At 36.4% G+C, this 16,856-nt stretch overlaps 1 protein-coding gene across 2 annotated transcripts in view; it reads right to left on the bottom strand.

The window, feature by feature from the left end:
* Positions 1 to 6,001: 6,001 nt before the first annotated feature.
* The window catches only part of LYRM7 (LYR motif containing 7), a 33,321-nt gene continuing 22,466 nt past the window's right edge, over positions 6,002 to 16,856 (bottom strand). For both annotated transcript variants that reach the window (XM_032336825.1, XM_032336824.1), the window contains exon 5: positions 6,002 to 6,344. In XM_032336825.1, the coding sequence (XP_032192716.1) occupies positions 6,274 to 6,344 (71 nt within the window). In that variant the 3' untranslated portion in view covers positions 6,002 to 6,273. The remainder of the gene's footprint in view (positions 6,345 to 16,856) is intronic.

Consider the following 16,856-nt stretch of genomic DNA (forward strand, 5'->3'; position numbering starts at 1 on the left):
AAGATTTTATTTATTTATTTGACAGACAGAGATTACAGGTAGACAGAGAGGCAGGCGGGGAAAGGGGGAAGCAGACTTCCTGTTGATCAGAGAGCACAATGTGGGGCTCGATTCCAGGACCCTGGGATCATGACCTGAGCCGAAGGTATAGGCTTTAACCCACTGAGCCACCCAGGTGCCCCTGGGAAGTATTTTAGAATGTTGAATGCTGTTGAAAACAATCCAGTGGGGGGCGGGGCGGATAAAAGATTTGGTGGAGGAGAGAGATAATTGTAGGAACAAAGTCCGTAAATGATTCTAATATATAGTAACTTGGGATATGATCACAGTTGTTTTAGATGTAATCAAGAAAAGGATGGGCTGGGACGCCTGGGTGGCTCAGTTGGTTAAGCGGCTGCCTTCGGCTCAGGTAATGATCCCGGCGTCCTGGGATCGAGTCCCACATCGGGCTCCTTGCTTGGCGGGGAGCCTGCTTTTCCCTCTGCCTCTGCCTGCCACTCTGTCTGCCTGTGCTTGCTCTCGCTTCTCTCTCTATGACAAATGAATAAATAAAATCTTAAAAAAAAAAAAAAAAAGAAAAGGATGGGCTATCCAATAAATGATGCTGAGGCAAACTTTTCTCATAAAAAAGGATAAAATTAAACTCCTTCCTCATAAACAAAAGTAAATTCTAGATGGCATAAAGGACCAAAAGTAAAAAGCAAAATTTAAATGTTCAAAGGAAAATGTATCAGAAGACCTCTGACTATAGAGTAGAAAATAATACTTAAAAAGGTACAAAAACAAAAGAAATTTAAGAATTTACTCACTGTAAAAAATATTTAAACATGCAGAAATTACCATAAGAAAAATCCCCAATTTATTTACAAAATAAATTCCCATACTACAGGTTTATATAAATAGTGTTAAAAAGACCAGTCACATTGTGGAACAAAATATTTACATAACAGATAACAGACAAAGGATTAGTACCCAATATATAAAAAAAGGGATCAGTAAGCAAAAGTCAGATAATCCAAGAGAAAAAAAGTGAACAAAGGATATGAACACACATTCATAAAGGAAAACTGTAATGACCAATAAACACAAGATTATCTATTTCACCTGTAATCCAGAAATGCAAATTAAAACATGATACCATTTCATATTCATCGATTTGAAAAAAATGGGAGAAGTCATATTTAATAACAACAGTTATAATAAGGAAAAATGGGACCTCTCACACAGTATTGACTAGAATATAAACTGGTACAACTCCTTTAAAGAACAATTAAAAATTCCTGGAAGGACTGAATATGCACATACCCTATGACTTAGTGGTTCTGCCTCCTCCTATAAATTCAGATAAACTTTGGGTACAAAATCCATGTGCTGGAGTTGTTGGTAAATTTGTTTGGAATATCAAAAAACAAAACAATACTATCATTCATCAAGAGACACGGATAAGCTAGTTCATTCTTACAATGATATAAGACATAAAAGACCCAGATATTTATACAATAGATCCCATATAAAAAATTAAAAAAACAGATCTTTAAAACCTAAGTATGATGAAAATAAGTTACAGAACACATGGAGCATAACACCATTTATTTTCATTTTAAAACTTCAAAACAAAACTATGTATTGTTTTGAATACACACACATTTGTAAAAGTACAAAAACAAGTAAGGGAATGGTATCCCCACCAGTTGTAAAACAGTAATTATACCTGAAAAGACACAGAAGGAAGAAACAGAAGTGGGACTTTGGCTTTATAAGATTTTGTGACTTATAAGAAAGGACATCTTTAAACAAATATGGCAAAATGTAACCTCTGTCAATGTGGGAATGAGGGTCACGAGTGTCTGATACACTAGATGCTAATATTTTTACTATTTCATAATTAAGTTTTTTTTTTAAAAGATTTTATTTATTTGATAGACAGAGATCGTAAGTAGGCAGAGAGGCAGGCAGAGAGAGGAGGAAGCAGGCTCCATGCTGAGCAGAAACCCAATGTGGGGCTCCATCCCAGGATTCTGAAATCATGACCTGAACCAAAGGCAGAGGCTTTAACCCACTGAGCCACCCAGGTGCCCCTCATAATTAAGTTTTAAATAAATCACTAGTAGCTTAGGTATCGTCTTTTAAAAATTATACATTAATCTACTCACTGTAAAAAATATTTAAACATGCAGGAGTTACCATAAGAAAAATCCCCAATTTACCAGTCCTTTCATCAAGTCTCATTTTCCTACCTAATTACAACTGACCCTTGAACAACATGGGGGTTAGGGACACTAAACTCCCATGCAGTTAAAAATTGACATATAACTTTTAATTGCTCAAAAACCTAACTATGAATAAGCTACATGCTGGCCTTACTGACAACATAGTTGGTTAACACATATTTTGTATGTTATGTGTATTATATATGGTATTCTTATAATAAAGTAAGCTAGACAAGAGAAAATATTAGGAAACTCGTAAGGATAAGAAAATACATTTGCAGTACTGTACTCTATCAAGAAAAAGGTCCACGTATAAGTGGATCCATGCAGTTTAAGACCTTACTGTTCAAAGGTCAACTGTACTTTTTAAATTTTTTTTATTTTTTTATGTGTATTTTTTAAAGTATGTAGATTTCTATTAATTTGTGTGCATGTATATATATATACGTACATATGTATATACAAGAATACATATATACGTGTATATATAATATACATTATATTTCTCCATAATACAAGAATACATATATACGTGTGTGTATATATATTCTTGTATTATGGAGATAAAAGACTGAGTAAAATGTTAATTTAATTATTTTTAAAATGGAGAGCGGCAGGCAGAGTGAGAGGGAGAAGCAGGATCCCAGCTGAGTAAGAAGCTACACAACGTGGGGATCCATCCCAGGACCTTAAGATCATGACATGAGCCGAAGGCTGATGCTTCACCGCCACCCAGGCATCCCAATATGTTTATTTTAAATTTTAATGTCAATTTTCCTTTCAAAAAGGTCCTATCACTTTTATCCCTTCCAGAAATATTTGAGATTATCCACTTCCTCATACCCATGTTACCCTTACAAATAATGGATATGATCAGTTTAACTTTTACAAATTTGATGAAAAAAGTTTCATTTCAATTTACATTTCTCTGATCACTAGAGGGGCTTAATATTTCTTCTTTTGTGAAGAAATGGACCATTTTTCCCATGTTTATTTTTCACACAATTATGATTAATTAAGTCATAGGAGCACTTAAATATTTAAACTATTTTTTTTTTTTTAAAGATTTTATTTATTTATTTGACAGACAGAGATCACAAGTAGGCAGAGAGGCAGGCAAAGAGAGAGAGAGAGAGAGAGAGAGAGGGAAGCAGGCTTCCTGCGGAGCAGGGAGCCCGATGCGGGGCTCGATCCCAGGACCCTGAGATCATGACCCGAGCCGAAGGCAGCAGCCCAAACCACTGAGCCACCCAGGCGCCCCTATTGAAACTATTTTAATCACTATGTTGACAGCAAATAATTTCTCTAAACCTTTTTAATAGGAGCTTTCACAGAGTACAGAAGTTACATATTCTTGGGTGCCTGGGTGGTCAGTGGGTTGGGCCTCTGCCTTTGGTTTAGGTCATGATCTCAGGATCCTGGGATCGAGTCCCGCATTGGGCTCTCTGCTCAGCGGGGAGCCTGCTTCCTCCCCCTCTCTGCCTGCCTCTCTGCCTACTTGTGATTTCTCTCTCTGGTGTCAAATAAATAAATAAAATCTTAAAAAAAAAAGTTACATATTCTTATGTTGATGTATCTTTAATCTTTTGGGATTTTGATAGATAACATTTAAACTGTTCATGTCCATAACTTTCAATTGTCCCACCTAAAAACACAATATGTCTTCCATTAAGTTATACTTTTTTTTAAGTCTATTACTATTTTATAGTTTTCTCTGCTAATATAAACAGGATCCTTTTTCTTATATATGTATATGTATATATACATATATGTATAAAATATATGTATTTTGAAGAAAATCTCATAGCCACTGGGTTTCATAAAATATGCATGTGAATTATTAATCTCTATTGCTCCTAATGATAAGTTTATAAGAAAAAAGAAATCTGTTCAGATATTTAAATTAATGTGAATGAAGAATGGAACACAGGAATTAAGATTAAAGAAAGAAAGCAAGGGAGTGCTCAGTAGTTTAAGCATCTCCCTTCAGCTCAGGTATGATTCTAGGGTCCTGGGATGGAGTCCTGCACTGGGCTCCCTGCTCTGCGGGGAGCTGCTTCTCCCTCTCCCCTTGCTCCTAACTCCTGCTCATGCTTTCTCTCTCTCTGTTAAATAAATAAGTAAATCTTTAGGAAAAAAAGAAGATAAAAAGCTAGAAACTATTAAAATTTTCAGTATTACTGAAACAATTAAAATATATTAAGTTAACCTAGGTCAGCCAACTTTCCTCCAAATAGATAATATAGATACTTAATGAAACAATAGTAGGTCAGGGAATTTAGCAGTGATTATACTGTGACAACTTTCAGCATTCTTTTATAAGAACAAATTTCAAATATGAAGCAACAATTAGGTATCATTTCCACAAAAATAAATACTATATATGGGAGATGAAAAATTAATGTAGCAAGTCTTTTGACATGTATAAACCATTTCACAGACAATTAAACACTCTTCTTACAAGTATTAGAAGACATTAAGGATAGTTAATGGCTTAATATTAAGTGTAGTATGTCTGAGGAATTTAGAAAATCTTTGATCTCCCCAAATTAAATGATTTTATTATTTTTAAATTTAAATTAAATTATTTTAAAATATGACATTTTATATCCAGTATGGATATATCCATGTTTTGCCAACAAAGCTTGCATTAAGAATCCTATAAAAATTAAAAATTTTGTATCATCATTGAATGGGAGAATTGGTCAGCAAATGGGGAGAGAACACACTGTTCACTAAGAGAATGATAAAAATACACAGTTAAAAGAGAAACAAGAAGAATATTAAATACAATTTTTTAGTTCCCACCGTTAGATGGTAGAATGACACACTGTTTTGTGATACTGCCCATTACGTCAGGGATGGATGGGATATGTGGAAAAAGAAAAGCCATTTAGTTTTATTGATTACAATGGAAAGAATGTAGCCACATATTACATTTTCACAATAAAGTCCAGCTGTGGCCCAAGTATACTATTTCTACTAAGGCTGTATTACATAGTTTGATTAAAAAAATTTCTTTAAAAAATTGATTTTTTATTCCACAATGATCCTACGTGATTTTGATATTTTATTTATCTATCTTCAGAAGACTAATTTTTTCTTAAAGATTTTATTTATTTGACACAGATAGAGAGATCACAAGTAGGCAGAGAGGCAGGCAAAGGGGGATGGGGAAGCAGGCTCTCCCTTGAGCAGAGAACCCGATGTGGGGCTCGATCCCAGAACCCTGAGACCATGATCTGAGCCAAAAGCAGAGGCTTAACCCACTGAGCCACCCAAGCGACCCTCTTCAGAAGACTTATTAGAAAAATATCTTTACAGGAACAGAGAGAGACTCTATCTCTGAAAGGAAACTGAGTAATCATTTGTTAGCTACAGAAATTTCACTGCTTTAGGAGACTAAAGGTCACATTCTATCACATTGTGATTTTTCTGACCAATTTAGTTTATGGAACTAAACACAGATTTATTAATTTTATTTTCCTTTTTTTAAAAAAAATTTTACTTATTTGAGAGTGAGAGAGAAAGAGAGAGCACAGGGGCAGAAGGAGAAGGGAAAGTAGACCCATGCTGACCAGGGAGCTCAAAATGGAGCTCAATCTCAGGACCCTGAGATCATGACTCAAGCTGAAGGTAGACACCCAACCAAATGAACAATCCAGACACCCCTAATCTAACAATTTTAACGTAACAGTTTCATTTCACATGGGAGGAAAATCCACCAACTTGTCAAATCACTGCATTCTTAGTTAAGACCAAAATACTCATCAAGGTCATAGAAAAATGAATACGACATATCTCCTAAGCATTTATTTTAGTTTATCAAGTTTGATTTTCAAAGCAAACGACATGTCTTATTTAAAGCTGTCTAAAAATATTTAACTATGTTCTGCAGTTTTCAGCAATGTTCTTTTAATGTGAAATTTAATTATGAAATGGTACTTTAATTCATTCACTTTCAATAGGCTGGTTCTGAAATACTTGCATTTCCAAAACTTCCATTGCCACAGTTATATATTTAGGATTAAAAACTAAAAGACTTGATTTTATCCTAGAAAACTCATTGCTTCTGAGTTGGTGCATCACAATATGGCACATTTTCTATAAGGAGCTCTCTCCTAGGGACCAATTCTGAAAGAAAAACAAAAAGAATAATAGATATCATTAAAATTAAAATAAAATGAACATAATACTTGTTCCCCCCTAAAATTTCTAACAGTAAAATACTGAATTTTAAGGTAAATCTTCCAGAAATATTTCATTTCAGTTAACTTCAAAGGTGAAGTCCTTGATTTTAAATGGAAACTGTTAACAGGATTCTCATTTCAGATTATATTAAAACATCTATGATCAACTTAACCCTTAATCATTTATTTATTAAATATAACTAATTACCTAAACAGAATTTGACTAATGTACATTATCACCTATCTGATGACAGATTGCTGATAATTAAAACAATCAACTTGAAATTTTGTTAAAGTGCTTACTAACTATATAAAAAACAAGGCCATTTTCCTTACTTAAAGACTCTAAATAAATTTTACAGAATAGTGGTTTTCATGTGGGGGTGTTTTGGGTTGTCACACCAAATGAAGAATGCTACTGGCATTTAGTGAGCAGGAGCCAGGAATGTATGGGAAGTCTGGTGCAGTGAAAAACTATGCTGTTCAAAATGTCAACAGTGCCCCACTGAGAAACCTAGTCAAACAACAACAACAACAAATAATGAGTCTTTGGTAAGACATCCTGCTGGAGCTCAAGTGAGATGCAGCTTTTAATTAAGATAAGAAATTTTGTAAACATCATTGATTTTTCCTTTTTTTCTCCAGAAGAGATGAATTCAGGTATCATGATAACTTGGATATACTCTTCAAAAATAACATGGTCAAGAAAGACAAAGACAGATTGAGGAATTGTTCCTGATTGAGGAAGACTAAAAAACATGGTGACTAAATGCTATTTGTGTGATCCTCAACCTGTTCCTAGACCAGAGGGAATTTTTTTCTTCTGCTACAGAAGACAAGTTAGGACAAATGAAAAATCTGAATGGTAGAGTTATATCAATGTTCATATTCTGGTTTTGATAATTACACTGTGGTTTTATAAGAGAATTATTTGCAAATTTAGCAAACATATATGAAAGTTTTTTTTTTTTTTTAATTTGATAGACAAAGATCACAAGTAGGCAGAGAGGCATGCTGAGAGAGAGAGGAAGGGAAGCAGGCTCCCCGCTGAGCACAGAGCCTGATGCGGGGCTCGATCCCAGAACCCTGGGATCATGACCTGAGCCGACGGCAGAAGCTTTAACCCACTGAGCCACCCAGGGGCCCTAAGTAATTATTATTTAACCATTATTTATATCTCACCTGCTTCCACCAATCTTTGGAGATACCACCAGAGAGCAAATTAGAGTTTAGGTTTTAACATATTAGCGATGGCAGTAAATTGTTTCACTTATCAAACATATATATATATGTGCTGAACATTACCTCACAAAATAAAAATGTAGAAGCAAATATAGAATAGTCTCTTCAGTACGGCATAGTGGCTGTAGTTAATAATACTGTATTGCTTATTTGAAAGCTGCTCAAGGGGTGCCTGGGTGGCTCAGTGGGTTAAAGCCTCTGCCTTTGGCTCAGGTCATGTTCCCAGGGTCCTGGGATCGAGCCCCACATCGGTCTCTCTGCTCAGCAGGGAGCCTGCTTCCTCCTCTCTTCCTTTGCCTGCCTCTCCATCTACTTATGATCTCTATCTGTCAAATAAATACATAAAATTTAAAAAATAAAAATAAAAAAGAAAGCTGCTCAAAAAGTGTATCTTAAAAGTTCCCGTCCCAAGAAAAACAATTTGTAACTACGTACGCAGACAGATATTAACTATACTTATTGTGGTAATCTATTTTGCAGTCTATACAAATATGGAATCATGTTGTACAAATGAAACTAATATAATGTCACATGTCAGTTACACCCAATAAAAAAAAGTCTATTCAACTTCAAGGAGTTTACAATCCGGTGGAAAATACAGATCAACCAAAAGTCCAACAAAAGACAGTTTAAAAAAGTAAGGGGTTTAATTTGCTCACATATCAAGAAATATAGATTAAGGCATCCTGGGCTACTGCTGGTCTTTACTACCACTAAGAAGCCAGGCTCTTTTTAAATTCCTGCTCTGCTATCCTTCATGTTTGATTTTTGTCTTTACTATTGCTATGATATCATAGCAGGCAGATGGGAAAAGGGCAAAAGGACACTGCTAGGTAGGCTTATGCCTTTTTAACTGGAAAAAACCCTTCTTACAACAACATCCAGTATACAACTGCTTAGGTGGTCAGAAAGGTGTAATGTAGTCTGAGAAGTAACTTTTTTTTTCGGCTTGGCATACTGGATCCCGAACAAAGTTTTTCAGCTGGTAAGAAGGAATGGATATTGAGGAGGTAACTAGTAATATACTCTTCTGGCTATACAACATGAATATATGCCTTCATTTCATATATAGAATATATCCATTTACTACTTGACTTCCAAGGTCCCATCCAGATGCAAACTGGGTACGTCTGGCGAATGTGCTAGCCTTCCCATCAGGACTAGCCAGCACCCACATGGTAGTTACCTACTGGACTACAGTAAAGAATAAATAGATACAGCAATGAAAACCTGGAATAGGAAGCACATGGCAGTCACTGTTCCACAGTAAATTATAAAACCTGCTGGAAGAGCAAGGAACCCTTGCTTTTGGCAAAGTAATAAATTTTTTAGTCAGACAATCTGGTAGCACATATCCCATTTTCTGGGAGACTTAAAGACCCTCTCTTGTCCACTGTTCCTCAAGGCTCCTGGTATATCCGGGGAATCCTTGTCCAGAGGTGGGCATACTGGGGAAGATGCCCTTCTTTGAGGCTCTGAAGCTTTCACAATCCCCTTTTTATTGATATGAGTTCAGGAGCCCAGGGATGGTCTTAAGAGTTAAAGCCAGGTACCCAGGCTTGGCGTTTCCTGGCAATATACTTCATTCAAAATTATTTTTTTTCTAGTCATTTTATTTTATTTTTATTTTTTTAAAGATTTTATTTATTTGACAGAGATCACAAGTAGGCAAAGAGGCAGGCAGAGAGAGAGAGGAGGAAGCAGGCTCTCCACTGAGTGGAGAGCCCGATGTGGGGCTCGATCCCAGGACCCTAGGATCATGACCTGAGCCGAAGGCAGAGGCTTTAACCCACTGAGCCACTCAGGTGCCCCTCTAGTCATTTTAATGTATAAGTAGACACAGGCAAACATCCTGATAATTTTTAAGCATGAGGATTTCCATCCTTTGGTAATGGCCTCTATATTCTGGCCTCTATATTCCCCAACCCTAAGATTAATGGATACTTTTTTTTTTTTTTTTAAGATTTTATTTATTTATTTGACAGAGAGAGAGAGACACAGCGAGAGAGGGAACACAAGCAGGGGCGAGTGGGAGAGGGAGAAGCAGGCTTCCCGCCAAGCAGGGAGCCTGATGCGGGGCTTGATCCCAGAACCCTGGGATCATGATGACCTGAGCTGAAGGCAGCTGCTTAACGACTGAGCCACTTAACAACCAGGCGCCCTTTAATGGATACTTCTTAAAGTAATGAAAAACTATAGGCCCCAGTGAGTAAGTGAATTGTATATCTCTGATTCTTGTCTGGAAAATGGGAATGGCTTGAGGCATTAATTTTATTTCATGCTGGAACTCAAAAGTGCCCTGCTTGTATTGGCTATAGGGTTAGTGGATAAGAGCAGTTCTCATTTTCAATTCTGCAAGACGCTAAATCTCAAGTATAGGACTTTCAATCAGGATGTAGACAGAAAAGTGCTCTTAGCAAAAGAGTACCTCCTTCCGTATTTGCTTTGCACCAACCAGCTTAATCTGCATTCATTCTCTTTTTCAGTATTTTGCTGAAAGCAGGAGGAAATAACCAGAACACCTGACATTCTGTTCTTTCTCTTATTGCTGTAGCTTTAGCTGGTACGTGGTCTGTGCCTCAGAAACACGATGAGGCACTGACTTTATGTTTCATCACTACATAACAAGGACCACCAGCCTAAAGACTGTAAAGGTCCAGGTCCATAACAGTCCTATCTCCCTCTGTCCTTGCCTTCTATTAAACTAATTTCACATTTTAGGCTGTGTAATTTTCAGTAACTCACTTCTGGTAACAACTTCTGTTGTTCTTAGTGAAAAGTAACAGAAGCTAATTCTGGCTAATTAGGCAGAGAAGTCATTTATTAAAAGGGTTATTAGTCTAACTCCATGCAATTATTGTGAGGGCTTAAGAATCAGGCAGGCTTAAGGCTAGGCTTTCAGCAACAATATACAAAGTCATACCACAAAATTGGCCTGATGGTGAAAACTATTGCTTCTTTTGGGCACTAGAAGAAATTGCCACCATTTCTACCACCATGGAACACAAGATGCTACATTTCAGATGCTGCTGGAAACTCAATTTTACTACATCTGCTCCTGCCACCACAACAATGCCACTTCTGAATCAGTAACTTGACTCTACATCCACGGATGTACTCTTGCCTGCAAAAGAGATTCTATGCCAACTGTCTTTTCTCAAGTTCATTTCTGATTATGAGTGAATATACTTCACCTATGTCAAGTTCTGTGCCTGACTAAAACTAACAGTCAGGAAATGACAGATGTTAGAGAGGATGCGGAGAAATGGGAACCCTCCTACACTGTTGGTGGGACTGCAAGCTGGTGCAGCCACCCTGGAAAATAGTATGGAGGTTCCTCAGAAAGTTGAAAATAGAGCTACCCTATGACTCAGGCGATTAGTGCAATTACACTAATGGGTATTTACTTGAAAGATACAACTGTAGTGATCTGAAGAGGCACGTGCACCCAAATGTTTATAGCAGCAATGTCCACAATAGCCAAACTATGGAAAGAACCTAGATGTCCATGTACAGATGAATGCATAAAGATGATGTGGGGCATATATACATATATATATGTGTGTGTGTGTGTGCACATGTGTGCATGCATACACATACACACACACGTGTGCGCGCGCACACACACACTGGAATACTATGCAGCCATCAAAACCCCCGCAATCTTGCCATTTGCAACAACAGTGGATGGAACTAGAGGGCATAGCGAAATAAGTCAATCAGAGAAAGACAATTATATGATCTCTCTAATATGAGGAATCTGAGAGGCAGGGCAGGGGCTTGTTGGGGTTAAGGAAGGGAAAAAAAATGAAGCAAGATGGGATTGGGAGGAGACAAACCATAAGAGACTCTTAATCTCAGGAAACAACCTGAGGGTTGCTGGGGAGTGGAGGAGGGAGGGATAGGGTGTCTCAGTTATGGACACTGGGGAGGGTATGTGCTATGGTGAGTACTGTGAATTGTGTAAGACTGATGATTCACAGAACTGTACCCCTGAAGTGAATAATACATTATATGTTTATCAAAAATAAAATAAAATAAAATAAACAAATTCTATGCCTGAGCTGTAAAGAAAACTGAAGAAGTGGATTTTCTATATTCTATGATGGGAATTTAGAATTCAATGAAATGGGGTGCCTGGGTGGCTCAGTGGGTTAAGCCGCTGCCTTTGGCTCCTGTCGTGATCTCAGAGTCCTGGGATCGAGCCCTGCGTCGGGCTCTCTGCTCAGCGGGGAGCCTGCTTCATCCTCTCTCTCTGCCTGCTTGTGATCTCTCTCTGTCAAATAAATAAATAAAATCTTTAAAAAAAAAAAGAATTCAATGAGATGGAAATCCCAGTAACAAAATGATCAATTCAAAGAGTGGTAATAACCAGAAAACCTATCAAATGTTCACTCCATCCCTTTACCCAATTCACCTTATTAGGTAACCTTTGGAATCACAAAGTGTCCTAAATGGGCGCCTAGGTGGCTCAGTGGGTTAAAGCCTCTGCCTTCAGCTCGGGTCGTGATTCCAGGGTTCTGGGATCGAGCCCCGCATTGGGCTCTCTGCTTGGCAGGGAGCCTGCTTCCTTCTCTCTCTCTGCCTACTTGTGATCTCTGTCAAATAAATAAAATTAAAAAAAAAAAAAAAAGGTGCCCTAAAACTGATTTTTTCTAAATTAACTTCCAGCACTTTCATTAGGCCAAATTTATCATGGGTATATTTACATGCTATATACTATTTTTCACTGCAACATTGCTTTATTGATTGTAAAGTCCCTGACTTTGCTCTCTATATTAGATGTCAATGTGTCATAACAGCGTAAGTTTATTAAAGTTGTCAGATTTTGAAAAAGAACTATACCGAGATCATGATTTATTTCCTATACTTTAGGCTCCTGAAAAACCTTATCTATTACGGTCATATGAAATGTATCACTTAAAAAGTAATTTCTTAAAATAAAAAGGCTTTATTTAATTCACTCTGGCTCAAATAAAAATGTAGGCCAAGATTAAAAATAAATAAATAAAATAGAAGAGGAAGCAGTATTTCCAAACTCATTTCATGAGGCCAGCATTACTCTGATACCAAAACCAGACAAGGACACTATAAGGAATGAAAACTAGAGACCAATATCCCTGATGAACATAGATGTGAAAATCCTCAACAAAATATTAGCAAACCAAATTCAACAATATGTGAAAAGGATCTTAAACCAAGATCAAGTGGGATTTATACCAGGAATGCAAATCAACATCTGCAAATCAATGTGATATACCACATTAACAAAATGAAGGAATAAAAAAAAAATCATAGAATCAACTCAAAAGACATAGAAAAAGCATTAAACAGAATTCAATATCTATTCATGATACAAACTTCCAGCAAAATGGGTATAGCAGAAACATAACCTCAACATAATGACTATGACAGGCCCACAATTAACATCATACTCAATGATAAAAAAACAAAGTTCATTCTCTAAGATCATGAACAAGACAAGGCTGCCCATTCTCATCACTTCTATTCAATGCAGTACTAAAAGCCCTACCCAGAACAACAAGGCAAGCAGAAGAAATAGAAGGTATCCTAATAAGAATAGAACAACGGTCTCTATTTGCAGATAATACATTATATATAGAAAACCCTAAAGATTATCAAAACTGCTAGAATAAACAAATTCTGTAAAGTTGCAGGATAAAAAAATATACATACAAAAAATCAGTTGTATGCTTATATGCTATTAACAAATCATCAAAAAGAGAAATTTTAAAGGATCCCATTTATGACTGTGGCAAAAATAATAAAATACTTAGGAATACATTTAATCAAGGAGGTGAAAGACCCATATACTCAAAACTATAAAACAGTGATGAAAGAAATAAGACAACACAAATAAATGGAAAATTATTCCATGCTAATAAGTTGGATGACTTAACGTTGTTGAAATATCCCTCATATCCTATGGAATCTACAGATTCAATGCAATCTCTATCAAAATTCCAATAGTACTTTTCACAGAAATAGAGCAAATAATCCTAAAATTTATATGGAATCCCAAAAGACCTTGAAAAGCCAGAGAAACCTTGAGAAAGGAGAACAAAGTTAGAGACCTCACACTTCTTGATTTCAAACTATACTACAAAGCTATAGTAATCAAAATAATACGGTATTTGCATAAAAACATAAGAACAGATACATAGATCAATGGAATAAAACAGAGGGCCCAGCGATAAACCATGCATATACTGTCAGTTAATTAACGACAAAGGAAATGGGAAAGGATACAACAGGAAAAGCTGGTTTCTTCAATAAATAATTCTGGGAAAACTGGACATCCACATATACAGAAAATGAAAGTGGACCCCTAACTTACACCATACACAAAAATGAACTCAAATCGGTTGAAGGTCTGAAGACCTGAAACCATAAAACTCCTAGAAAGAAACACAGGGGAATAAACTCCTTGACACTGGCCCTGACCATGACTTTTTTGGATCAGACACTGAAAACAAAGGTAATAAAAGAAAACATAAATAAGTGGGACTAAATCAAACTAAAAAGCTTCTTGTACAGCAAAGGAAATTATTAACAAAATGAAATGCAACCAATGGGATGTGAGAAAATATTTGCAAACCCTATATCTGATAAGAAACTAATATCTAAAGTGTATAAAGAACTCATATAATTCAAAAGCAAAACACCAAACATATAATTAAAAATTAAATTAAAAAATCTAATTAAAAATATGCTCAGAAGCTGAGCAGACATTTTCCCAAAGACCTATAAATGGCATAAATACACGAAAAAGTGCTCATCATCCCTAATCATCAGGGAAATGAAAAGCAAAACCATAATAAGATTGCACCTCATACCTGTCAGAATGGCTACTGTCAAAAAGACAAGAAAGGATGGCAAGTATGTGAAGAAAAGGAAACCCTTGTGCACTACTGCTAAAAATGCATGCAGTCACTACAGATAACGGTATGTAGTCTCAAAAAATTAAAATAAAACTACAATATGATCAGGGTGCCTGGGTGGCTCAGTGGGTTAAGCCTATGCCTTCGGCTCAGGTCATGATCTCAGGGTCCTGGCATCAAGCCCCGCATCTGACTCTCTGCTCGGCAAGGGCCTGCTTCTCCCTCTCCCTCTGCGTGCCTCTCTGCCTACTTGTGATCTGTCAAATAAATAAATAAAATCTTAAAAAACAAAAAACCAAAACTACAATATGATCTAGCAATTCCACTTCTGGTTATTTATCCAAAGAAAATGAAATCACTATCTTGAAAATATATCTGACCCATATGTTCACTGCAGCATTATTTATAATAGCCAACACACTGAAACTATCTAAGTGTCTACAGACACTGAATGGATAAAGAAAATGTGCTGTGTGTATATAGATAGATAGATAAATAGATAGATAGATGATGGAGTATAATTTAGCCATAACAAAGGAAGGAAATCTTGCCATTTGTGAAAACATGATGGGCTTTGAGGGTGTTATGCTAAGTGAAATAAGTTAGACAAGGACAAACACTGTATGATCTCACCTACATGGAGAATCTAAAACAAATACAATATAAAATACTGCCCTCACAGATAAAGAGAAAAGATGAGTGACTCAGAGGTGGAAAAGTATGGGGATTGGATGAAATGGGTTAAAGTGGCCAAAAATACAAACTTCCAGCTTTAAGATAAATAAACTCTGGGGATATAATATACAACATGGTGACTACAGTTAACAATACTGCATTATAGGGCAGCCTGGGTGGCTCAGTGGGTTAAAGCCTCTGCCTTCGGCTCAGGTCATGATCCCAGGGTCCTGGGATTGAGTCCCACATCGGGCTCCCTGCTCAATGGGGAGCCTGCTTCCCCCTCTCTCTGCCTGCCTCTCTGCCTACTTGTGATCTCTGTCAAATAAATAAATAAATAAAATATTTTTAAAAATACTGCATTATATATTTGAAAGATGTTAAGAAAGTAAACCTTAGCGGAGCCCTCCTGGCTCAGTTGGTAGGGCATATGACTCCTCATGTCAGGGCTGTGAGTTCAAGCCCCACATCAGGTGTAGAGATTACTTAAAGAAATAAAAATAATTTTAAAAAATCTTTTTTTAAAAAAGATTTTACTTCTTTGACAGAGAGATCACAAGTAGACAGAAAGACAGGCAGAGAGAGAGGGGGAAGCAGGCTCCCCACCAAGCAGAGAACCTGATGCAGGGCTTGATCCCAGGACCCTGAGATCATGACCTGAGCTGAAGGCAGAGGCTCAACCCATTGAGCCATCCAGGCACCACCCCCCTTTTTTTGTTTTTAAAGATTTTATTTATTTGACAGAGAGATCACAAGTAGATAGGCAGGAAGAGAGAGAGGAATAATTTTTAAAACTCTTATAAAAAAACCCAGTAAATCTTAAAATACTCATCATAAAGAAAAATATGTGTAACTATATATGGTTGTTGAAGTTAACTAAAAACTTGTAATAATTTCACCATATATAGATACATAAAATCATTATGTTACATACCTAGAACTAAGACAATGTTTTATGTTATATTTCAATTAAAAAATCTATCAGTGGCATGTTTATGAGTTTGGTAATCAGAGTGTTGTTTAGGATATAAATAAATTATAGGGCATTAAAATATTTAGAATATTTAGCTCCACAGTTCTAGAAAGATCTCTAAACATATTAAGCACACAGATATATATAAACTCAAATTAAAGAACTTGAAAAAAACCTGTTTTTTTCTAAGAACCTGTCCTGACCCACCAAATGTTGGATTTGGAACTCTGCCTATGTGTCTCAACTACACATCTGCCTCTCTTTTCATGGCACCCAAATGATTGTAATACTTAACTGTTTATCACAGCACTCTAAGTTCCATTAGGACAGGAACTGTCTTGCTAATTTTTTATTTTCAGTGCCTAACACAGTATGTATTCAATAAATGTTTGTTGGATCACATGAACTTGCCTCAGAATAAAAAAACATTAGATTGTTTTAGGCAAAGACAAATATTAAAAAAACAAAGAATAGAAGTTTAAAAATATACCTGAAATAAAGAATAGTTTCCTGGAATTTTTTTTTTTTTTTTAGATATTTATTTATTTATTTGACAGAGAGAGAGAGATCACAAGAAGGTGGAGAGGCAGGCGGAGGGGGTGGGGGGGAAGCAGGCTCCCCACTAGGCAGAGAGCCGGACCCTGGGCTCTATCCCATGACCCGG

The sequence above is a fragment of the Mustela erminea genome, chromosome 3 (assembly GCF_009829155.1).
Source record: "Mustela erminea isolate mMusErm1 chromosome 3, mMusErm1.Pri, whole genome shotgun sequence".
NCBI classification, from domain to species: Eukaryota; Metazoa; Chordata; class Mammalia; order Carnivora; family Mustelidae; genus Mustela; species Mustela erminea.